The 20,504-nt window shown below is 46.7% G+C and overlaps 1 protein-coding gene across 4 annotated transcripts in view; it reads left to right on the top strand.

Moving 5' to 3' along the window:
• The window catches only part of ATP9A (ATPase phospholipid transporting 9A (putative)), a 167,912-nt gene that overhangs the window by 77,623 nt on the left and 69,785 nt on the right, over positions 1–20,504 (top strand). For all 4 annotated transcript variants that reach the window (XM_045363135.3, XM_045363136.2, XM_065523316.1 and 1 more), the window contains exons 9-13: positions 482–557; positions 12,674–12,750; positions 14,522–14,682; positions 17,589–17,731; positions 18,730–18,842. In XM_045363135.3, coding sequence (XP_045219070.1) covers positions 482–557; positions 12,674–12,750; positions 14,522–14,682; positions 17,589–17,731; positions 18,730–18,842 — 570 coding nt within the window. The remainder of the gene's footprint in view (positions 1–481; positions 558–12,673; positions 12,751–14,521; positions 14,683–17,588; positions 17,732–18,729; positions 18,843–20,504) is intronic.

Raw genomic sequence — 20,504 nt, 5'->3', positions numbered from 1 at the left:
TTGCAGTGGGCCAAGATCGCACCACTGCACTCCAGCCTGGGTGGCAGAGTAAGACTCCATCTCAAAAAAAAAAAAAAAATGATTTTAGGAATATGGGTTGACAGATTTCTAGAACCCACATTACATTGTCCACGTTCTCTTTCTATAAGCCACAAACAAAGTTGCCCTGCAAACAGCCTAATTGGTTTGCTTTTACATTTTGATTCTTACCTCGTAAAACATTTTTCAGTGCTGAGAGGCCCGCGCTTCTTAAATCACAGGCCAACTTTTTCACGTATTTTTGTGGGAGGTGAAAACCCCAAGGGCAATGGTGGAAGAGCTCGGCCCTCCCCCCATGGTGGAGCCGTCGGCTTCCAAACCGGGCCCCCAGTTTCCTCAGGGGGAGCCTCTCTTTCTATCGCGAGCGGACCAGGCTTGAAGCTGCCTGTGGATTCCAGGGAAGCCGTGCAGGGTGAACGTGTGTCCGTTTGGTCTTTTCCAGGAAGACAGCGACCCCCCGATCAGCGAGAGCCTGAGCATAGAGAACACGCTGTGGGCTGGCACCGTGGTCGCATCAGGTAAGGCGCCATTTCGAGGAATGTGGTAGCAATTTGAAAAGGAAAGAAAATCCTTTCGTAATTAGAATAATCATCTGTCAGTTGGTAAAAGGAGTGCTCGTTCAAATGGCATTTTCCACTTGTTCCGACACCTCCAGGGAATTAAACTGACATCTAATTGCAGTTTGGACACTTAGAGACGCCTGGGGGAGAAGCTGGCATGGCCTGTGGACCTTTTTGCAGCGTCCACGCTGGGAATAGCTGTAATTGCCTCTTCAGATTGACATTCTAATCTGTCCCAGAGCTGGAGGCAGCCTGGATGTTCTGGCTGGAGGTTGTGTTTGTAGGGTATGTTGCGCTGGGACTGCCGGCACTGGGGCCCTAGGAAAGGGCGTGGGCCTGATTGAGCTGGAGCTTCTGTGTTTAAACACCAAGAGGAAGTGGATATTGGTGCTTTTCTTTTTCTTTTTCTCTTTTTTTGAGACAAGGTCTTACTCTGTCACCTAGGCTGGAGCACAGTGGCACAATCTTGGCTCACTGTAACCTCTGCCCCCCGGGTTCAAGCAATTCTTGTGTCTCAGTCTCCCAAGTAGCTGGAATTATAGGCCCGTACCACCACGCTGGCTAGTTTTTGTATTTTTAGTAGAGATGGGATTTCACCATGTTGGCCAGGCTGGTCTCAAACTTCTGACCTCAAGTGATCCACCCACCTCAGCCTCCCTAAGTGCTGGGATTACAGACATGAGCCACTGCGCCTGGCCCATTGGTGTCTTTCAGTGCTGGGATGACACTGATCGTGACTGCATGGGCTGAATATGACCCCTGATAGCAGTGGTTAACATCAGCGGCATGCAGCCCATGTGTCAGGCCCTGTGCTGGGTGCTTATGTGTGTTACACACTGCACTTAACCCTCCTAAAGGCACCGTGAGGGTAGATACTATTATTCATATTATGCCCATTCTGCAGATGACGGCACTGAGGCTGAGTGAGGTTAAGTAACTTGCTCTGAGGTCACACAGCAGGTAAAAGGCAGAGTTGGAACTTGAACCTAGGCACTTTGCTCCAGAAACAGAACTTACTGTGTAGCCATCATTTTCTTACATTTTGTGATATCATTAACTTAATAGTATAATTAGTATTATAATTCTACTGCTGGTGACTTTCTGTCTTTACTATTAGAGGAATCAATTTTTTCCATTCTTCAGACATAGTATTCTCCACTCCCCACCATCAAGCCATTTTCCTCTGCTGGTTGCTTCTCTCTTTCATTCATTCATTCATTCATTTTTTTTTTTTTTTCTTTTGAGACAGGGTCTTATTCTGTCACCCAGGCTGGAGTGCAGGGATGCAATCATGGCTCGCTGCAGCCTCTAACTCCTGGGCTCAAGCAGTCCTCCTGCCTCAGCCTCCCAAACAGCTGGGACTACAAGTGCATGCCACCATGCCCAGCTAATTTTTAAGTACTTTTTTAGAGATGGGGGTCTCACTGTTCCAAGTCTCAAACTCTCAGACTCACATGATCCTTCTGCTTCAGCCAAAATGCTGGGATCATAGGTGTAAACCACCTTGCCTGTTCCTTCTTTGTCGCTCTTTAGTCCAGTAGACACTCGATTAGGATCCTGTGTGGCAAGGAGAGGGAACGAAGCAGCACAAACTATCCCCAGAGTACCATGTGTCACCATCCACACGTGCACTACTTAATACAAATAGGCAGAGATGCACTCTCTCTTGAGGTTCTTTTGCCACATTTTATTTCCACTGCCTGCCTTTGTTTTCATCATACTTTGGAACATCTCTCAGGCCCCCTGATGACTAAAGAGCGAGACATTCTGCACGGTCATGCCTGGGCCACGCCTGAGCGCAGCCACCCAGGGCACGCAGCATGCAGATGTTCACATCCCGCCCCTCCTCGCCACTTTCCACCCATGTCACCTGAACCAATTTTTTCCCACTTTCAAGTCATTTATTAACAAATAATTAATTACATTTTATTCTTTGATAATTTGACTGAAAAATAAGTATCTCAGTTTGAATTTCCTAGATTACCTGGCAGGTGTTCATCTTTGCATCTGTCTGTTTTGTTTCTTTGTAAGTTACTAGTTGGCTTACAAAAAAAAAAAAAAAAGAGTGTCTCTGTCTCTGTCACCCAGGCTGGAGTGCAGTGGCACCCATCTTGGTTCACTGCAACCTCTGCCTTCCGGGTTCAAGTGATTCTTCTGCCTCAGCCTCTCCAGTAGCTGGGATTACAGGTGTGTGCAACCACCCCCAGCTAATTTTTGTATTTTTAGTAAAGGTGGGATTTCACCATGTTGGCCAGGCTGGTCTCGAACTCCTGACCTCAGGTGATCTGCCCACCTCAGCCTCCCAAAGTTCTGGGGTTACAGGCATGAGCCACCGCGCCCAGCCTACTGTTTTAATTTTGATTTAATTGCAAATATAGTTGAACGTCTTTCTACCTGTCAGCTAATTCTTAATATTCTGGTCTATCTGCTTTCCTTTGTAGTTCTTTTTCTCATTACTTTGTTAGGATGCCTTATAGAGGAAAGAATCTCAAACTTACACTTGTTGTGGATTATAAATATTTTTTCAGTTTTTTGTTTGTCTTTTGTTTTTGTTTGTGATGGGCTTTATTTTCTTTTACCATATAGAAATTCTAAATTTTGGTATTGCCTACATTTTTTCCTTTCCTGTCCTGTCGTGTCCTGTCCTGTCCTGTCCTGTCCTGTCCTTTCCTCCTCCTCCTTTCCCAGGCTGGAGTGTAGTGTCGTGATCTCAGCTCACTGCAACCTCCACCTTCCCGAGTTCAAGTGATTCTCCTGCCTCAGCCTCCCAAGTAGCTGGGATTACAGGGGCCTGCTACCACGCCCAGCTAATTGTTTTTGTATTTTTAGTAGAGATGAGATTTCACCATGTTTCTCAGGCTGGTCTCAAACTCCTGACCTCATGATCCACCTGCCTCGGCCTCTTAAAGTGCTGAGATTACAGGCATGTGCCTATGTTTTCATAGAAACAGGATTGCTGTTGGAAGGGCATGTGCATTTTATGTTTTGATTCACCCAGCAAACTTGCCTCTTCTCCTGATAATTTTTTTTTTTTTTTTTGTGATGGAGTCTTGCACTGTTGCCCAGGCTAGAGTGCAGTGTTGTAATCTTGGCTCACTGCAACCTCCGCCTCCCGGTTACATGCCATTCTCCAGACTCTGCCTCCTGGCACCTGATAGTCTTAACTTATATGTGTACCTAGCCAGCAGTGTGTTTGTCTGACTTTTTAATTTTTGCACATGTGATAGATATTGGACAAATGTTAACATATTGATTTGCCTTTAGAAAAATTATTTGTACAAACATCTTCCTTTATGCTTACTATTTATTTGTATTTTCTTAAATATATGTGTGAATGGCCAGTTTGTGTCCCGTGTCTATTTTTTCTGCTTATGGGTTTTAAAAAAATAATTTGTAAGAATTGTTTATGTCATAAGAATGTTAATCTTTTATTTGTTGACTTAATTGCAATGACTGTTTCACTTGATCTCATTAGTATTTTGGAACTAAAGTTTGCAGTTTTTATCTAGTCAGACCTATTGATCTTTTTTTCTTTTCAAAACAGGGTCTTGATCTGTCTCCCAGGTTGTAGTGCAGTGACATGATCAGGGCTCACTGCAGCCTCGACCTCCCGGGTTCAAATGATTCTCCCACCTCAGCCTCTTGAATAGCTGGGACTATAGGCACACCTCACCACACCTGGCTAACTTTTTGTATGTTTTGTAGAGACGGAGTTTTGTCATGTTGCCCAGGCTGGGGTCTTTTGTTTATGGTTTCTGTTTTTTGTGCCGTGCTAAGAAAATTTTCTCTGCTCTAAAATTATAAAAATATCCACTGACTTTTTTTGGAGTGTTTATATAGTCTTATATTAAAATACTTGGTTTAAGGAATAGAGTTAGGAGAACTAACTGGCAAGGGAATACTACCTCAGGTCAGACTCCAGGCTCCAGACCTTTAGGCCCAGTCTGCGTGTCTGGCCCTGTGTGAACAAGCAGCCTTACGGGGAATGAAAGTGTAAAATGAGGCTGGGCGCAGTAGCTCACACCTGTAATCCTAGCACTTTGGGAGACCAAGGCAGGAGGATTGCTTGAGTTCAGGAGTTTGAGACCAGCCCAGGCAACATGATGAAAACCCATCTCTACAAAAAATAAAACATGGCCGGGCGCAGTGGCTCATGCCTATGATCCCAGCACTTTGGGAGGCTGAGGCGGGCGGATCACAATGTCAGGAGATCGAGACCATCCTGGCTGACACAGTGAACCCCGTCCCTACTAAAAATACAAAAAATTAGCCATCCTGGTGGCAGGCACCTGTAGTCCCAGCTACGTGGGAGGCTGAGGCAGGAGAATGGTGTGAACCCGGGAGACGGAGCTTGCAGTGAGCTGAGGTCGTGCTACTGCACTCCAGCCTGGGTGACAGAGTGAGACTCTGTCTCAAAAAACAATAAATTAAAAAAACAAAAGATAACATTATCCAGGTGTTGTGTTGTGTGACTTTGGTCCTAGCTATATAGGAGGCTGAGGTGGGAGGATTGCTTGAGCTTGGAGGTCAAGGCTGCAGTGAGCTGTGATCATCAGTGTACTCCAGTTTGGGTGACAGAGCAAGACCCTATTTTTTATTATTATTATTATTATTATTTTTTATTATTATTATTTTCTGAGACGGAGTCTTGCTCAGTCGCCCAGGCTGGAGTGCAGTGGCGTGATTTTGGCTCACTGCAAGCTCCGCCTCCCAGGTTCACACCATTCTTCTGCCTCAGCCTCCGAAGTAGCTGGGACTATAGGCGCCTGCCACCAGGCCGGCTAATTTTTTGTATTTTTAGTAGGGACGGGGTTCACTGCGTTAGCCAGGGTGGTCTCGATCTCCTGACCTCGTGATCCACCCGCCTCAGCCTCCCAAAGTTCTAGGATTACAGGTGTGAGCCAGCACGCCTGGCTAATTTTTTGTATTTTTAGTAAAGATGAGGTTTTACCATGTTGGTCAGGCTCGTCTTGAATGCAGTGACTCAGGCCTGTAATCCCAGCACTTTGGGAGGCCAATGTGGGTGGATCACCTGAGGTCAGGAGTTCAAGACCAGGCTGGCCAATGTGGTAAAACCCCATCTCTACTAAAAATACAAAAAATTAGCTGGGTGTGGTGGCCCGTGCCTGTAATCTCAGCTACTCAGGAGGCTGAGGTGGGAGAATCACTTAAACCCAGGAAGCAGAAGTTGCACCATTTTTTTCTGAGATGGAGTCTTGCTCAGTCGCCCAGGCTGGAGTGCAGTGGTGTGATTTTGGCTCACTGCAAGCTCCACCTCCCAGGTTCATGCCATTCTCTGGCCTCAGCCTCCCGAGTAGCTGGGACTACAGGCGCGTTGTTGCACCCCAAGCCTGGGCCACAGGGGGGAAACTCTGTCTCAAAAAAAAAAAAAAAAAGGATACAATGAAAAGCAACACACTTTAGAGTAGAGGATGTCTGTGTCAAATGCTTGTGTCTTTGGGTGGAACAGAGAGGTGTTAAAGGTGATGAGAACAAGATGAGGGTAAAGTTGTCATGTCCTGTTTCATCTGGCGTAGGCGGGGCTGGAAATTCATGACTGCCTGTCACGTGCCCGTCTCCTTACTAGACAGCCACATGAATAGGATGTACTTCATTTTTTGTGGACAGTTCACCATTTCTTCTTCTTTTCTAAACCTTTTGTGGAAGGATAGTACACACACAGAAAATCCTAAACATAGTGCTTGGTGGATTTTTTTTTCTTTCCAACTTTTGTTTTAGGTTTGGGGGTACACGTGCAGATTTGTCACACGGGCAAATTGCATGTTGCGGGAGTTTGGTGTACAGATGATATTGTCACCCAGGCAGTAAGCATAGTACCCAGTAGATAGTGTTCTCTGATCCTCACCCTCCTTCCACCCTGTGCTTGATGGATTTTAACACAGTTAACATTTGTGTGGCTAGCACCCAGATCAAGGAACAGGGTGTTATCACTTCCCAGCCCCGAAGAAGCTCCCCTCCACTCCCTTCTAGCTCCCCCAACACCCGCCCAAGGGTAACCACCACCTTGGCTACTGAAAATGTTAACATTTCAGTAATAAATGCATTTTCATATGCCTGTTTGTTTTTCCTTTTGGTGATTTTCTTCTTCCTTCCTCCTTTTCATGTAGCAAGAGTGCACCTGTTCTGTGTTGAGATCCATTGCCGGTCCCAGTGCTGTGGTAGTGCCTTAAGAGACAGATGCCTATGCCCACAACATGGGATTTATGGTATATTGGAGGTTTAGGATGGAGGCCAGGCGTGGTGGCTCACACCTGTACTCTCAGCACTTTGGGAGACTGAGGCGGGTGGATCACTTGAGGTCAGGAGTTCGAGACCAGCCTGACCAACATGGTGAAACCTCATCTCTACTAAAAATACAAAAATTAGCCAGGCGTGGTAGCACGCACCTGTAGTCCCAGCTACTTGGGAGGCTGAGGCAGGAGAATTGCTTGCACCTGGGAAGTGGAGCTTGCAGTGAGCCGAAATTGCACCACTGCACTCCAGCCTAGGTGACAGAGTGAGACTCCTCAAAAAAAAAAAAAAAATTTAGGATGGGCTATAGAAGAAATGGGAGAGAGTTTTTTGTATTTCCTTTGAAACCAGTAAAAAGGAAAATAGTTGAGCTGAAAATGCAGAGAAACCTGAGGTGGAAGGAGCAATGTTGGAAAGGCCGCTTGTCAGTCTTAATCTCAGAGATGAGCAGTACTAATTACGTCTTCATTATCAGTTACTTTTAATCGACGAACTGTTTTGCTGCCATTCTCTTGATTTGGTCTCATAACATTACACGAGGACATTTAATGGGATGAGGCACTGAGCCTCAGGCTAAGCAACTTGCTCAAGGTCACACGCCTTGGAGAGGTCATCTCCTGGGAGGAGGAGAGTGGAAGGCAAACTGGCATCTTGAAGAGGAAAGATATTTCAGACAGTTCATGGGAGATGCCTTGTGGAGTTAAAGATCCCTTGTCTGAATTCCTCTCTGTGTGCTCGGTTATTTTGGGGGGTGAGTAGGAGAGAGAGAGCACAGCAGTGATCTGATGGCATTGCCTGCCCTGCCCCTTAGTCGGTGTATGATTTGGAGTCAGTATGAGCATCTGGGCATTGACTGCTTCCTTAATTGGCCTCAGTTTCCCCTGCATCTCACTGAGTAGACATCTAATTGCCCTCTGATTCTAATGTAAACATAAGCCATTGCCTTCTAGTTCTCAGCACAAGGAACAGCCAGCAAGAGTCATCTTAACTATGTGAGATTTCACTTCTGTGTTCCCTATGGGATGTAACTCCTGCCTCTCGGTTACAGATAACAGATAACAGGTCTGCTGTTACCTGTTGGAAGTTTTTAAAAAAAGAAAAAAGCTTGCCAAGCAGTGCTGAGATCCAGCTGCATCAGCTGGCATCAGTTTGTAGAAGATGTGGTTGCCATGGTAGCCAATGCAGGGCTGCAAGGCTGAGGCAGCACAAGAGTGATGGATAAGGGAAGGGATGGAGGAGGACCAGGGGCTTGCCAGAGAAGGTGGCCTGAATGTTACAGAGCCTAGGTTGAGGAACAGCCACCTCTTAGAAGGTGAGAAGAACTGGTGCTCTAGCCCTGTTCTAAAAACCCTTCTCAGGCTTTTAGTGGAGGGGGACCGGTTTGTTGGGTTTTCCCCCTATTGTGTAGAAGATTGATTTGTGGTCCTGCCTCTGTGCGTGAGTAATATGCAGCCACACTATGTGCACCTTGCCACAACAGTTTTTTTTTGAGACAGAGTCTCACTCTGTCACTCAGGCTGGAGTGCAGTGGTGCGATCTCGGCTCACTGCAACTTCCACCTCCCGGGTTCAAGCTATTCTTCTGCGTTGGCCTCCCCAGTAGCTGGGATTACAGGCGCCCATCACCACACCTGCATAATTTTTATATTTTTAGTGGAGACGGGATTTCACCATGTTGGCCAGGCTGGTCTCGAACTCCTGACCTCAAGTGATCCACCTGCCTCAGCCCCCCAAAGTGCTGGGAATATAAGCATGAGCCACCGTGCCTGGCCCACAACAGTTTGATAGTGCCTCCATGGTCTATACCCCATTTGATGAGAGGACTCCTCTGATCACATGCCCGAATATTGCAGCAGTATTTAATTGCTATAAAAATTCCAGCCAGGCGCGGTGGCTCACGCCTGTAATCTCAGCACTTTGGGAGGCCGAGGTGGGCGGATCACGAGGTCAGGAGATAGAGACCATCCTGGCCAACACGGTGAAACCCCATCTCTACTAAAAATACAAAAAATTAGCTGGGCGTGGTGGCGGGCGCCTGTAGTCCCAGCTACTCGGGAGGCGGAGCTTGCAGTGAGCCGAGATCATACCACTGCACTCCAGCCTGGGCGACAGAGTGAGACTCCGTCTCAAAAAAAAAAAAAAAAAAAAAAAAAAAAAACATTTCCAAATGCTGATTCTCGGGTTCAGCATTTATTTTGTCATGGATGAGGAACAAAGGGGTCACAGAATAGCCCTGACCCCAAGGCAGCACCACACTGTTCCAGAGAGTCAGTAGAACTCTGTGAAATGCCTGACCGTGACCTCTTGGCCTTTTGGAGAAACCAGATGGACACTGGCTGGGAGAATGGAAAGGGCTGCGTGGCCTGCAGGCTGCAGAGGGTGGGAGTGAAGAGAACCTTGAGAGCAAGGAGGGACTGCAGAGGTGACAGCAGGGGAAGGAGGGGACCAGAGGCCTAGGGGTGGATACTTTCGGGTCAACAGTTACAAATTGGGCAGGGGATTTAAAGGAGTGGATAGTGGCGGATGGGGACCATGGTGAGCTCAGAGCACGTGTCTAAGAAGTGGTTGTTCGTCAACACTCACTGGGTGTAGCACGAGGAACGTGGACTCAGTGTCATCAGATCTTCCACTCTTCCAGGAAAAGCCAGAGATCTCTTTTTTAAGATTTTTTTTTCTTTTTTTTTTCCTAGACAGAGTCTCAGTCCGTCACCCAGGCTGGAGTGCAGTGGCGTGATATTGGCTCACTGCAACCTCCGCCTCCCGGGTTCAAGCAGTTCTCCTGCCTCAGCCTCCCAAGTAGCTGGAATTATAGGCATGTGCCACCACGCCGGGCTGATTTTTATATTTTTAGTAGAGATGGGGTTTTGCCACGTCGGCCAGGCTGGTCTCAACCTGAGATCTCCTGACCTCAGGTGATCCACCTGCCTCAGCCTCCCAAAGTGCTGGGATTACAGGTGGGAGCCACTGTGCCTGGCCTCTTTTTTTTTTTTTTTTTAATAGGCAGGCTCCTGAATTTAAAAGTGGCCAGTTATTCAGAACCTTGAAAGCACCGTGCAGACCAAGCCAATGCGCATCCGTTGTGTGCATCCTCTCCAGGTGGTGGCCTCACTGAGGACGAGGCTGGGGTTTGGATCTTGTGGAGGCAGAGCCTGTGTCCTAAGCACAAGAAGGCATGGGATGGGAAAGGCCATTTTCAGCAGCATCTGATGGCATCAAGGTTGGCCAGGCCAGGTGTGGGAGACACTCCCTTTGGGGTCCTCCTTGTTACTGGGGCCCTCTCTAACCCTGACCTCTGGGGATTGAGGCTGAGCTGCATCTGCTTAGGAGTGGATGCAGCGGTTGTGTGGTCATCCCAAGCTCAGCCTGGGCTCGACTCCCACTGTCCAGCCATCTGCTGTGGTGACAGGGGCCTGAAGGGAGGGGCTGCCTGTGTTCACAGGAGCCTGCCATCTGCCGAGAAGCTACCACAAGCTCTCCCTGGCCTGCCATCTGCTGGGAGCCACCCTGGAAGGGAACTGCATTGTCCTGGAGAACATTGTTTGCCTGGCTGAGTGTGTTAGAGCCTGGAGGGACTTCAGCGTCTCCTCCTAGGGCTCTTTGTCCAAGATGTGGTCCCCGCGCTGCATTTGGGGGTGGGCTCTTTACCGCAGATGTGCTTCAGCCTTTTTGGATTTTTGTGTCTCCTGAGGGGGAGGGGGAGAGAGCACAGAGAGGGAAGGTGTTTTCTCTTTCCAGCAGAGACCAAATTGCTTGTATTCCTGGGATCTTCCCTGAGAGCTTGGCAGGGCTGGCTCCTTCGTGTTCCAAGTTTCGGCTCAGATGACGTGAACGGAGACAGTACGAACTGCCTGCCCCCTCCGCCTCCTGCCCCCTGCCCCGCCACCCGGTCCTGCCTGTTTCTCCGCTTGACTTGACTTTCAGCCTAGCACCGCTCACTCCCTGTGATGCAGTATTTCTTGGTTTCCTTCTTTATTCTCTATGTTTCCCGCTGTGTTGATTTTCTTGGCACACACTGAGAAGGGGAGAGAAGTAAAATTTTGACAGATACTGCCAAATTTCTCTCCAAAATAGATCACACCCGTGTGCACGTCGGCCAGCAGTGTGTATGACAGGATTTACTTTCCCCGCTGTTGGCTAACCTTGGTGGTTCTCAGTTTTTTGAATTTTTGCCAGTCTAATTGGGATAAAAATGGTGTATTTTGCATTTTTTGATTATTTCCTAGATTGAGCATTTTCCTCTTGTTCACTGGCCATGTTTATTTCTTCAGTAAATTGTCAACAATTTACAATTCGAAGGATTGATGCTTTTTCTTGTTGTGCCTGGGGGCTAGAAGGGGTGGGAGTTCTTAGGAAAGAGTTGTCCTTGGGACAGGCGTCCCCCAAATGGGTAAGTTAGGCTGAAAGGGATCAGGCTGAGCAGGAAGAATGTGCTCTAAAAAGAAGCATCTCTTTCCAAGTTTCCATAATAGCTGATGAAGGTAGGAATGTTCTAGGCACCTCTGAAAGCCTCTATGACCGGGGGCACAAAGGGCAAGCCACCCCTTTCCCTAGTCTCCTTCCGTTAGAAGCCGCTGGGTCCTGTAGACCAGCATTCACCGGTACAGGTTTTGCGGTAAGGAGAAGGCTCTGGGTCTTCACTGTTCCATGAGGTAGCTCCTAGCTCGTGTGGCCGTGAAATGGGCTAGGGAGGGTGGGCGCTGTATTTAATTTGACTGAATTTAAACTTAAAGGGTTTTCAGTGGTTAGTGGCTGTTCTGTTGGTCAGTGTAGCCACAGATCATTGGTTTGGCCCTTGGTTTGGCTCTAATGTAAAACCTATGATGTTCTCATAGTGTGGCTGTTGGGTTTTGAACATGGTCTCTAGGTCGGGTGACGTGGCTCATGCCTGTAATCCAAGCACTTTGGGAGGCCAAGGTGGGAGGATCACTCGAACCCAGGAATTCAAGACCAGCCTGGGCAACGTAGTGAGACCTCATTTCTACAAAAAACACAAAAATTAGCCAAGCATGGTAGCATGTGCCTGTGGTCCCAGCTAGTGAGACCTCATTTCTACAAAAAACACAAAAATTAGCCAAGCATGGTGGCATGTGCCTGTGATCCCAGCTACTCAGGAGGCTGAGGTGGGAGGATCGCTTGAACCCAGGATGTTGAAGCTGCAGTGAGCCATTAATGTGATTGTGCCACTGCATTCTAGCCTGGGCAACAGAGTAAGACCCTCTCTCCAAAAAAAGGGACTGGGCGTGGTGGCTCATGCCTGTAATCCCAGCACTTTGGGAGGCCGAGGCAGATGGATCAGTTGAAGTCAGGAGTTCAAGACCAGCCTAGCCAACATGGTGAAACCCTGTCTCTACTGAAAATACAAAAATTAGCTGGGTGTGGTGGCAGATGCCTGTAATCCCAGCTACTCGGGAGGCTGAGGCAGGAGAATTGCTTGAACCCAGGAGGTAGAGGTTGCAGTAAGCAGAGATCGCACCATTGCACTGTAGCCTGGACAACAAGAGTGAAACTCCGTCTCAAAAATAATAATAATAATAATAAAACCAAAAATTAGCCAGGCATGGTGGTGCATGCCTGTAATCCCAGTTATTCGGGAGACTAAGGCAGGAGAATCGCTTGAACCCGGGAGGCTTTCAGTGAGCCCATGTTGCACCACTGCACTCCAGACTCCAGCCTGGGCAACAGAGCAAGACTCTGTCTCAAAAAAAAAAAAAAAAAAAGAAAAAGAAAAAAAAGAAACCAGTCTCTCAAAAGGATCAGACTCTTCTGTCTGCAAGCTTGCCTGTCTCTATTAATATTACTTTTCTTTTTTTTTTTCCATTTTAGGTACTGTTGTGGGTGTTGTTCTTTACACTGGCAGAGAACTCCGGAGTGTCATGAATACCTCAAATCCCCGAAGTAAGGTGTGTACGAGGTCATGGGGTGCATTGACCAGCCGTGGGCTGGTTGGTTCTGGTGGGTGAGTGACGAGATATTAAAATAGGGACACCTAAGAGTGATATTTATACAGACATTATCTTTTTATGCATATGCGTGTGTGTATACACATAAATACATATACATACACATATATAATACAATACATAAACATGTAGTCACATATCTGTGGATATATGACATTTTTTGTGCCTTTTTTTTTTTTTTTTTTTTGAGTCAGGGTCTCGCTTTGCTGCCCATGCAGGAATGCAATGGCTCAATTTTGGCTCACTGTAACCTCTGCCTCCTGGGCTCAAGCGATCCTGCCACCTCCGCCTCCTGAGTAGCTGGGACTACAGGCATGTACAACCATGCCTGACTAATTTTTGTATTTATAGTAGAGATGGGATTTCACTGTGTTGGGCAGGCTGGTCTCAAGCACCGGACCTCAAGTGATCCTCCCGCCTCGGCCTCCCAAAGTGCTGGGATTACAGGTGTGAGCCATGGCACCCAGCATTTTTTGTGCTTTTAGGTTAAACTACAGAGCACGTGCTGTTTGCACGTCTTGTGTTTCAGCCTTCACATGCATCTCATTTCATCCTCATAACAGCCCTGCGAGTGCCGTGCTTCCTTTATCTGTGAGAAACGGCTTCAGGAAGCACCATGCACTGTCCAGGCTACACAGTGAGGACCGGGCAGGCCTATGTGATTCAAACCGTGACCCGCCGTCTCAGCTTACCCCTCCTCCAATTTTTAAGAGTCAGAACATTACGGAATAATGTCTTTTGTCAATAGCAGGAAGGAATGCTGTGTCTCCTAAATTTCCGTCATGGTCACTCTACCATTAGACGTTACAGCCATCACTACAACGATAAAATCGTTTGTTTAATGTTTTAGCCTTATCCTGGGGCATATTTCTGTGAAGTTGTGGATATGATTTGCTACTTTTTAAAAGACTATACATGAAAATAAGTGTGTTATTATTAAAATAATAATGTCCAGGGCCAGGCGCGGTGGCTCACACCTGTAATCCCAGCACTTTGGGAGGCCGAGGCAGGTGGATCACCTGAGGCCAGGAGTTGAGACCAGCCTGGCCAACATGGTGAAACGCTGTCTCTACTGAAAATACAAAAATTAGCCAGGTGGGGTGGCAGGCGCCATAGTCCCAGCTGATCGGGAGGCTGAGGCAGGAGAATCGCCTGAACCCAGGAGGTGTGAGCCGAGATTGCGCCCTTGCACTTCAGCCTGGGTGACAAAGCGAGACTCCATCTCTAAATAAATAAATTAATTAAATAAATAATAAAATAATAACGTCCATTAATGCATCACCTGAAAATTAGGTTTCCACCGCTGGCGGGTGCCCTAGACTTTCAGGCACTACCGAGTTGGTGTTGGGTAGGGTGCTCTGAATTTAGGATCTGAGTCATTTTACAAGGCCAAGGCATTATGCAGGGTGGTAGAGGCTATGCAGTGCACAACCAACCAGCGCAGCAGTAACTCGCTGAGATATTTCCAAGTGTAAATCTTCGTTAGTTGTAAACATTTTTTTGAATTTTCAGAATTCTTTGAGTTCCCTTGGATGCCTGTTATGAACTCCAGCCCATGGAAGCACAGTGTTCATAGACCAAAGATATGAGGATCGATGGGTCCCACTGTCCTACCTGGGGTAGAGGTGTTTGTGGGGGAAGGACTGGCTCTCTGGCAGGCTGTGAGTTGCTCCAGCTAATCTCAAGCCCCGGTTTGTGCTTCGTCCCACAGATCGGCCTGTTCGACTTGGAAGTGAACTGCCTCACCAAGATCCTCTTTGGTGCCCTGGTGGTGGTCTCGCTGGTCATGGTTGCCCTTCAGCACTTTGCAGGTCGTTGGTACCTGCAGATCATCCGCTTCCTCCTCTTGTTTTCCAACATCATCCCCATTAGGTAAGCAGGCGACAAGCTTGAGTTTGGCTGCCATGACGTCTTCTTCTCTTTACTCTTTCAAAGGTGATAATTCTGTGGCTTTTATTATTATTATTATTATTCGAGATGAAGTTTTGCTCTTATCGCCCAGGCTGGAGGGCAGTGGCACGATCTCGGCTCACCGCAACCTCCACCTCCTGGGTTCAAGTGATTCTCCTGTCTCAGCATCCCAAGTAGCTGGGATTACAGGCATGCACCACCACACCTGGCTAATTTTCGTATTTTTAGTAGAGATGGGTTTTCACCATGTTGGCCAGCTGGTCTTGAACTCCTGACCTCAGGTGATCTGCCTGACTCAGCCTCCCAAAGTGCTGGGATTATAGGTGTGAGCCACCATGCCCGTCGGCTTTTAAAAGGAGCAGATCTTTTTGTAGAGTGAGAAGCAAAAGCAATCAGAATCAGGAGTGTGGACCACACTGAGGCTTAGCACCGGAAGATCACATTCCTCCATAAGCCATCCTTTCTTGAATCAGGGATCTTTCCTTGCCTTGAGCAGTCTATACTAGGGATGCCATTTAGAACTCCTGTCATCAGCCAGCTCTGCAAGGTTGATAGTGGCTGTTGGGACTGCTGTGTTAAGAAGGATTCTGAGCCTGAATATGGGCTCAAAGGGAAATGGTGTTGTGATTGACAGCAGTGTCTGCTGTAGATGTGCAATGAAAGCTTGGTGGCACATGCCAATCATTTGCCTACCTGATTTGGAGGTTGAATAAATGGTTATTTATTTATTTTATTTTTGAGATGAAGTCTTGCTCTGTCACCCAGGCCGGAGTGCAGTGGTGTGATCTCAGCTCACTGCAGCCTCCACCTCCTGGGTTCAAGCGATTCTCCTCCCTTAGCCTCCCGAGTAGCTGGAATTACAGGCTCCTGCCACCATGCCTGGCTATTTTTTATATTTTTAGTAGAGATGGTGTTTCACCATGTGGGCCAGGCTGGTCTAGAACTCCTGACCTCAAGTGATCCACCCGCCTCAGCTTCCCAAAGTGCTGGGGTTACAAGCATGAACTACTGTGCCTGACCTGGTTTTTTAAAGTGATATAAAGAATAGATTTTCATAGTAGAAAAAAATGAAGACCTGTATTAGCAAAAGAATAAAACATAAATCACCTCTGCTCTCACTACCAAGTGATAATCATTGTTAATACTTTGGGATATACTTTTTTCTAGAGTGCTTTTGATTTTAGAAAAAGGGGATTTTGGCCTACCAAAATCTGCTTTTACAAAAAAATTGGAGCAGAGTGTGTTTTGAATAACATTTCTCATCACTTGTATGGGTGGCCCATCATTTTTTAGAGCTTCTCTGTGATGTGGGTTAGCAATCTGCTTTTCCCCATATTGTTCTATTTGTACTTTTTCCCCATAATAATCAGTAAATATTAAACTACGTATCTTTTTCCCTGAAACTTTCAGTGCTTATACTCTCTTTTATACTTGATATATTATCTTATATTTTGTCTTGCTGTTTTGCATATTTAGATCATCTTGGTGAGAATTTGTCTTTTTCTGGGGACAGAGATTGTGGTTTTGTGTAAAACAGTGTGACAAAGAGAGGGGGATTGTGCCCAAGTCAGTGTGCTCTGGATGGTGGATTCAGAGGATAAATACATCCATGTTAGTGACTTGACTGTGAGCCAAACAAGTATTCATGGTGTGATCTAAGTGACACAGTAGCCTTCAAAGTTGTGTCTGTAACGTGAGTAAAAATTGGTGAATCGACTCTTCATATGGCCCAAGGCTAGCCAGTAAAATGGCAAGCAATTTGATTAGTTTATAGGATGATCAATTAATTTGAAGACTTCTGTTTACTTGGTGCAATAAAGTTAAATTTCAAAATGAATATAATACATACAATGGAATAGTTTTCAGCCTTCAAAAGGGAGGAAATTCTAATGCACCTTGCAGTGTGGGTGAACCTTAAGATTGTTATGCTAAGCAAAGTAAGCCAGACAAATAAACCCCCCAAAAGGCCAGAAAAAGTGTATGATTCAACTTACATGCAGTATCTAAGTTAGTTAAGTTCCGGCCAGGTGTGGTGGCTCACGTCTGTAATCCCAGCGCCTTGGGAGGCCAAGACAGGTGGATCGCTTGAGCCCAGGAGTTTGAGAACAGCCTGGGCAACATGGTGTAACCACATCTCTACTAAAAATACAAAAAATTAGCCAGGCATGGTGGCACATGCCTGTAATCCCATCTACTCTGAAGGCTGAGGCACGAGAATCGCTTGAACCTGGGAGGCAAAGGTTGTGGTGAGCTGAAATAGCACCACGGCACTCCAGCCTGAACAACAGAGTGAGACTTCATCTCAAAAAAAAAAAAAAAAGTAGTCAAATTCATAGAAACGTAAGTAGAGTGCTGGTTGCCAGGGGCTGCTGGGGCTAGGGTTGGTGGGGAATGGGACGTTATTGTTGACTGGGTGTGAAATTTCAGTTTGGGAAGATTGGAGTTGTGGAGGTGGATGATGCTGATGGCTGATAACAATGTGAATTCAGCTCAGTACTGTAGAATGGTAAATTTTCTGTTGTGTATATTTTACCATAATTAAAAAAATGAATATAGCATCAAAAACACATTAGCTTAAGGGATCAGTAATTTTTCTAAAAGGTGAAGACGGAAACCACTACCCTTTCTGTATTTTAAGTGACTTCAGTCCATAACATGAGCTTCGGAACAATAACGGATTTGTTCTGTGTGTGACTTGACAGTGGTTCTGGCTCTCGCTGAGTCTGCGTTCAGCTCCGGCAGTGTGCGTCTGCAGGGAGTGAGTCCGGATGCGATGGCACTAATGTGTTTAGAGTCCATGTTTTTATAAAGATCCAAGGAGCCTTACATCTGTCCTGTTAACCTGTTTGTCCTGGTTTTGTGACTAGTTTGCGCGTGAACCTGGACATGGGCAAGATCGTGTACAGCTGGGTGATTCGAAGGGACTCGAAAATCCCCGGGACTGTGGTTCGCTCCAGCACGATTCCCGAGCAGCTGGGCAGGATTTCGTACTTACTCACCGACAAGACAGGTGAGCCGCTTTCTGGGACCTGCACAGGATTCCCGGTGAGAGAAGGTGCCTGAGGGCTTTGGCTGAGACTCTTGGGCTCTCTCTGGACTTAGGAGAGATGCGTGTTGCTGCTATTTTATTCTCCTCATCTTTTGATGAAGATTCTTTGGTGATAAAGATGATGATAACAGCAGCAAACCCTTACTGAGGGCGAATTATGTGCAGAGGACAGTTCTGGGGAGTTTCAGTGTGGTCACTCCTTCAGTCCTCACCTGAACTTGTGAGTTAGGTAGTGTTTCTGTCCCCCTTCTGCAGATGAGGAAATGTGGCCCAGAGAGGGTGAGTGACTTGTCACCGGCGCATAGTAGCCGAAGTAAGCTTTAACTCAGGCAGTCAGGCCTGATCTCTGACCACACCCTGATACTGCTATAGTGATCATAGTGGTAAAGAGCAAGGATTGGGAGTGGGAAGATCTGGTTTAAGCCTCATCTCTACCACTTAATGTCCATGGGGTAGAAGGGAAGCTAATGCAAAGATCCTGGGCAGCTCACCAAATCAGAGAAAAGTGAGGTTTCTGGAAGGAGAGCAACCAGGAAAGTTCTGGACAAGTCAGCATTAGGACCCTCCAGGTGGTCTCTGTAGGGCTCTGCTATTAGGGATGTATCTTTCTACTCAAGGGTCAGAATCCTTCAAGATAGAATCTGATTGCTCTAGTGTGTCATTTGTCACCCTCTTGGCCAACGGAGTGGGCCAGGCCCCTGATGGACAGTCCTCTTGGACCACCTTAGGGAATGGGCATGGTGTGGTTAATTTCCCCTGGGAAACCTAGGAAGCTGTTTTCAAAAAGGGAATGGGATTCTAGGCAGGCAAAATGCTACAGGTGTCTACCCCAGCAGGGACAGTACTGACTGCAGTGTGTGACATATAGCAAACTCTCCAAAGACGGCAGCTGTCATTACTATTAATAATAACAAACATCCTGAGAGACAGGCCGGCCACTCATTTGTCTCGTGTTTTAGGCACTCTTACCCAGAACGAGATGGTTTTCAAACGGCTCCATCTCGGAACAGTAGCCTACGGCCTCGACTCAATGGACGAAGTGCAAAGCCACATCTTCAGCATTTACACCCAGGTAAAGCCTTCCGTTTCAACACCCAAAGCAATTCCTTGACATTTTTTTAACAGCTCTATTGAGATATAATTCACAATACTGTACAATTCACCCATTTCAAGAGTACAATTCATTGTTTTTCTTTAAAGCATATTCAGAGTTGAGCAACTGTCACTGCAATTGATTTTATGTTCACCCCAAAAAGAAACCCTCTACCCATCAGCAGCCACTCCCCAATACCTCCCTTCTATACCCATGACACCCACACTTCCTTTACACTTTGAATAAAATTGCATTTGGGGTCCTTCCTCATCTTCCGGGCTAATCTGCTCCACTGAAGTGCTAATGGACATTAGGAAAAACCTGGGAGAAAATTGTATGCCCAACAGATAGAACCAGAAGGAACCTGCTGGCTGATTATACTTCAAGTTTACGACCATGTTGATGTTTTCCCTTTCCCTGGCTATGAGCCAGAACACCAGTAACAAATGGTCTGCTTGTGAAATAATCATGACGTTATTGATTACCTTTGGTTTCTCATCTACATTCAACTCAACAATCATGTTGAAGAAATTAGTTTATCAGAGATGACTTGCAGCTTATCTGTTCCTGCCTTTATTTTTCCTACCAAGTTTTCCAGAACCAGTCATTTCTCAGAGAAAGTACTACTGGCACATATCCTCCTATTCCTAAAACGTTAGACCGGTGGGTCCCCATCTTGGCGGTGTGTCAGAATTGCTGGTGGAGTTTCAGAACAAAACAGAACAAAAACAAGAGACATTTATTTGGGCTTGATACACTGGAGATTCTTATTCATTAAGACTTAGGGCAGGGCGTGGCTTTGGGTTTTAAAAGCAAGACAGACACACTCCTTGCTAATTCTGAGGCACATCCAGTGCTGAGCCAGACCACATTAGACCAGCTCCATGTTGCAGCACTTGTTTGGAGATAACAAGGGAATAAGGAGGTCATATTTTGCTTAAATTCATCGAAATAGAGACCTTTTCCATAGTCAGAAGACCAGTAAGAAATATGAATGAATTATCTCTGTATACAGGTTAAAGGCAGAATCCCTGAATACTTCTTGATACGGTCATAATTGACATTTAATTTTCTGAAACATTTGTCAGTGGGCTGGATTTCCAGGCTGTCTCCTGAAAACGGCAGAGCAGGGGACAGTGTGACAGTGGGAGTAGATGTTAAGTTAGAAGAGCTGACTTGACACAGTTCGTGCCATCATCTACAACCAGCAACAAAGACCTTGTTGCTGTTCCAGGCTCCATGGGGAGGTGTCATGGCTGGTCTCCAAATGGATCCATGGACCTTTTTCAAGGATGTACTTTAGCACTGTTAAGAAATGACAAGGAGCTTCCCTGGACAGGGAGGATGAGCCTCACAGCCCCCGTTTCCTTTCTGTCTCTCTGACCGTTTTCCTCTGCGTGGTGATTCGGGTTTGGTGTCTCTGGGGCTCAGTGCTGGACCCTGCTGTGTTGCTCCCCGGATGGCCCCTCGCCCTGCTTCCATCGCTCCCTGGATGCTGATGGCTCTGCCTCTATCTCCATCTCTGGGCCTGACCTGGAGCTTTGGATTATAACATAGCTGAATGTTTGACATCGCTGCACGTGGCTCATAAGGATGCTATACCTGGGACCCCTCCTGACTTTCTTCCCTCATCCCTTAAAC

Source organism: Macaca fascicularis, chromosome 10, assembly GCF_037993035.2.
Source record: "Macaca fascicularis isolate 582-1 chromosome 10, T2T-MFA8v1.1".
Classification (NCBI taxonomy): Eukaryota; Metazoa; Chordata; class Mammalia; order Primates; family Cercopithecidae; genus Macaca; species Macaca fascicularis.
The sequence above is the reverse complement of the archived record's forward strand: the minus strand, read 5'-3'. Positions and strand labels throughout refer to the sequence as shown.